We start from the raw sequence: 1,822 nt of genomic DNA, 5'->3' as shown, positions 1-1,822 counted from the left end.
GGTGAGCAGGTCAGCAGGTGAGCAGGTGAGCAGGTCAGCAGGTGAGCAGGTGAGCAGGTGAGCAGGTGAGCAGGTGAGCAGGTGAGCAGGTCAGCAGGTGAGCAGGTCAGCAGGTGAGCAGGTGAGCAGGTCAGCAGGTCAACAGGTCAGCAGGTGAGCAGGTCAGCAGGTGAGCAGGTGAGCAGGTGAGCAGGTCAGCAGGTGAGCAGGTCAGCAGGTCAGCAGGTCAGCAGGTGAGCAGGTCAGCAGGTGAGCAGGTCAGCAGGTCAGCAGGTCAGCAGGTGAGCAGGTCAGCAGGTCGGGTCCTCCGCCTGGTTTACTCTCTTTGTGTTTCTTTATGTTTAAAAGCATTTCCATCACAAAGGAAGTTGAACGTGTTGATTCGTTGTGGGAAAGAGCGCCGGAGACGGAGCGCAGGGCTCGCTGTGGTTCGAGCGCAGGAAGTGAAAATCACTTGTGTGATGAAGGTGAACGCTCGTCTCTAGAAGCAGAAAGTCTGGATCAGGTAGCTGCTCGTGTTAGCTTGAAGGAGAGCTGAACATGGTGAACATGATGATGTCACTCTGCATCATCCACACGAAGTGAAAACAGGATGTTGTGCTTCTTGTGCTTCTTTAATAAAGGTGTTCTAGTGTTTGTCCCTCCTGTGCCGCTGACGTCTTTAGTCCTCGCCTCAGCGCTCGCTCTCTAGCTCTTGTACATCTGGTGGTTCCCTCCTGCAGCACTAGGGGGCAGCGCCGCGCTGGCTCCGGCCTGCACGTCCACAAATCCCATCCTCTGTCTCCGCTTCCTCTGCTCCGTCATCTGCAGGAACAAAGCACAGGAAGTCGTCACTTTTCAAAATAAGGGTGTTTGTTGTGCTTGTTCAGACGTGGTGAACGTGTCGGCGTGTGATCATGTGTTGTTTAAACCATACCTGCTCTTTGAGCTCCGTCAGCTGCGTGGTCAGAGTGGTCACCACCTTCATGGTGGACGACAGTTTGTCCTGTAACATCCTCATCTCGTTCTGCTCTCCGTCTCCGTCGGTGATCACCAGAGACATGGCCTGCATCCGTGGAAACCAGTCCAGGTTGTTGTTCTGAAACAGAGGACAGCACCTTTTCAAACCTCAGCCTCGTGGTGGTTTAGATGCCAGATGTGGGCGGGGTTTTACTTTGATCATGTGTGCCACGTAGCTCTCGGGTCCCGTGTAGTCCGTCTTGTTCTTCTCTCTCACCAGGACGATGAAGTACAGGTAGTTCCAGATGTTGTGCTCCAGTTTGATGTGCTCCTCGAACGACACCGTCTTATTGTCAAACTTGTCCCTCTCCAAACCTGCACCGACACATCACATCTGAGCCCTGCCATGTGACTGTGCTGGGAGCTCTCTGATTGGTCAGTGACACAGGTATGTTTCTACTCACCACAGATGAAACAGGTGGTCTTCAGGATCTCCTCCTTCTTCTGCTTCTCGCTCCTCAGGTCGGCAAACGTGTCGATGATGACGCCGAAGATCAGGTTGAGGACGATGATGATGACGATGAAGTAGAACAGCAGATCATACACCACCCTGGCTGCAAACAAGGGCTCCTGCACACACACACACACACACACACACACACACACACACACACACACACACACACACACACACAAGTAAGTAAAGTAGCTTTAATTAAGTATCTTTAGCCTTTAACAGTTAGTTGAAAGGTTAAAATGTTACTTATGGAGACTGACTCACTGCAGGAGACAGACTCTAGTGGACACTGGAGGAACTGCAGCTGTAAAGTTGGACATTTTAACATAGAGCTCTATGGAGACTGGCTCACTGCAGGAGACAGAC

At 52.1% G+C, this 1,822-nt stretch overlaps 1 protein-coding gene across 1 annotated transcript; it reads right to left on the bottom strand.

Moving 5' to 3' along the window:
- Window positions 1-400: 400 nt before the first annotated feature.
- LOC306819526 (inositol 1,4,5-trisphosphate-gated calcium channel ITPR3-like) lies at window positions 401-1,569 on the bottom strand (the record flags this gene model as incomplete). The annotated part of the gene is made up of 4 exons (XM_079373341.1): window positions 401-804; window positions 917-1,078; window positions 1,154-1,314; window positions 1,404-1,569. Coding segments are annotated over 4 exons (606 nt in total), but the record flags the coding sequence as incomplete, so codon positions are not given.
- Between the last annotated feature and the right edge of the window lie 253 nt (window positions 1,570-1,822).

Source organism: Symphodus melops, assembly GCF_947650265.1.
Source record: "Symphodus melops genome assembly, contig: scaffold_319, whole genome shotgun sequence".
In the NCBI taxonomy this organism is placed as follows: Eukaryota; Metazoa; Chordata; class Actinopteri; order Labriformes; family Labridae; genus Symphodus; species Symphodus melops.
This window is presented reverse-complemented; position numbering and strand designations above follow the sequence as displayed.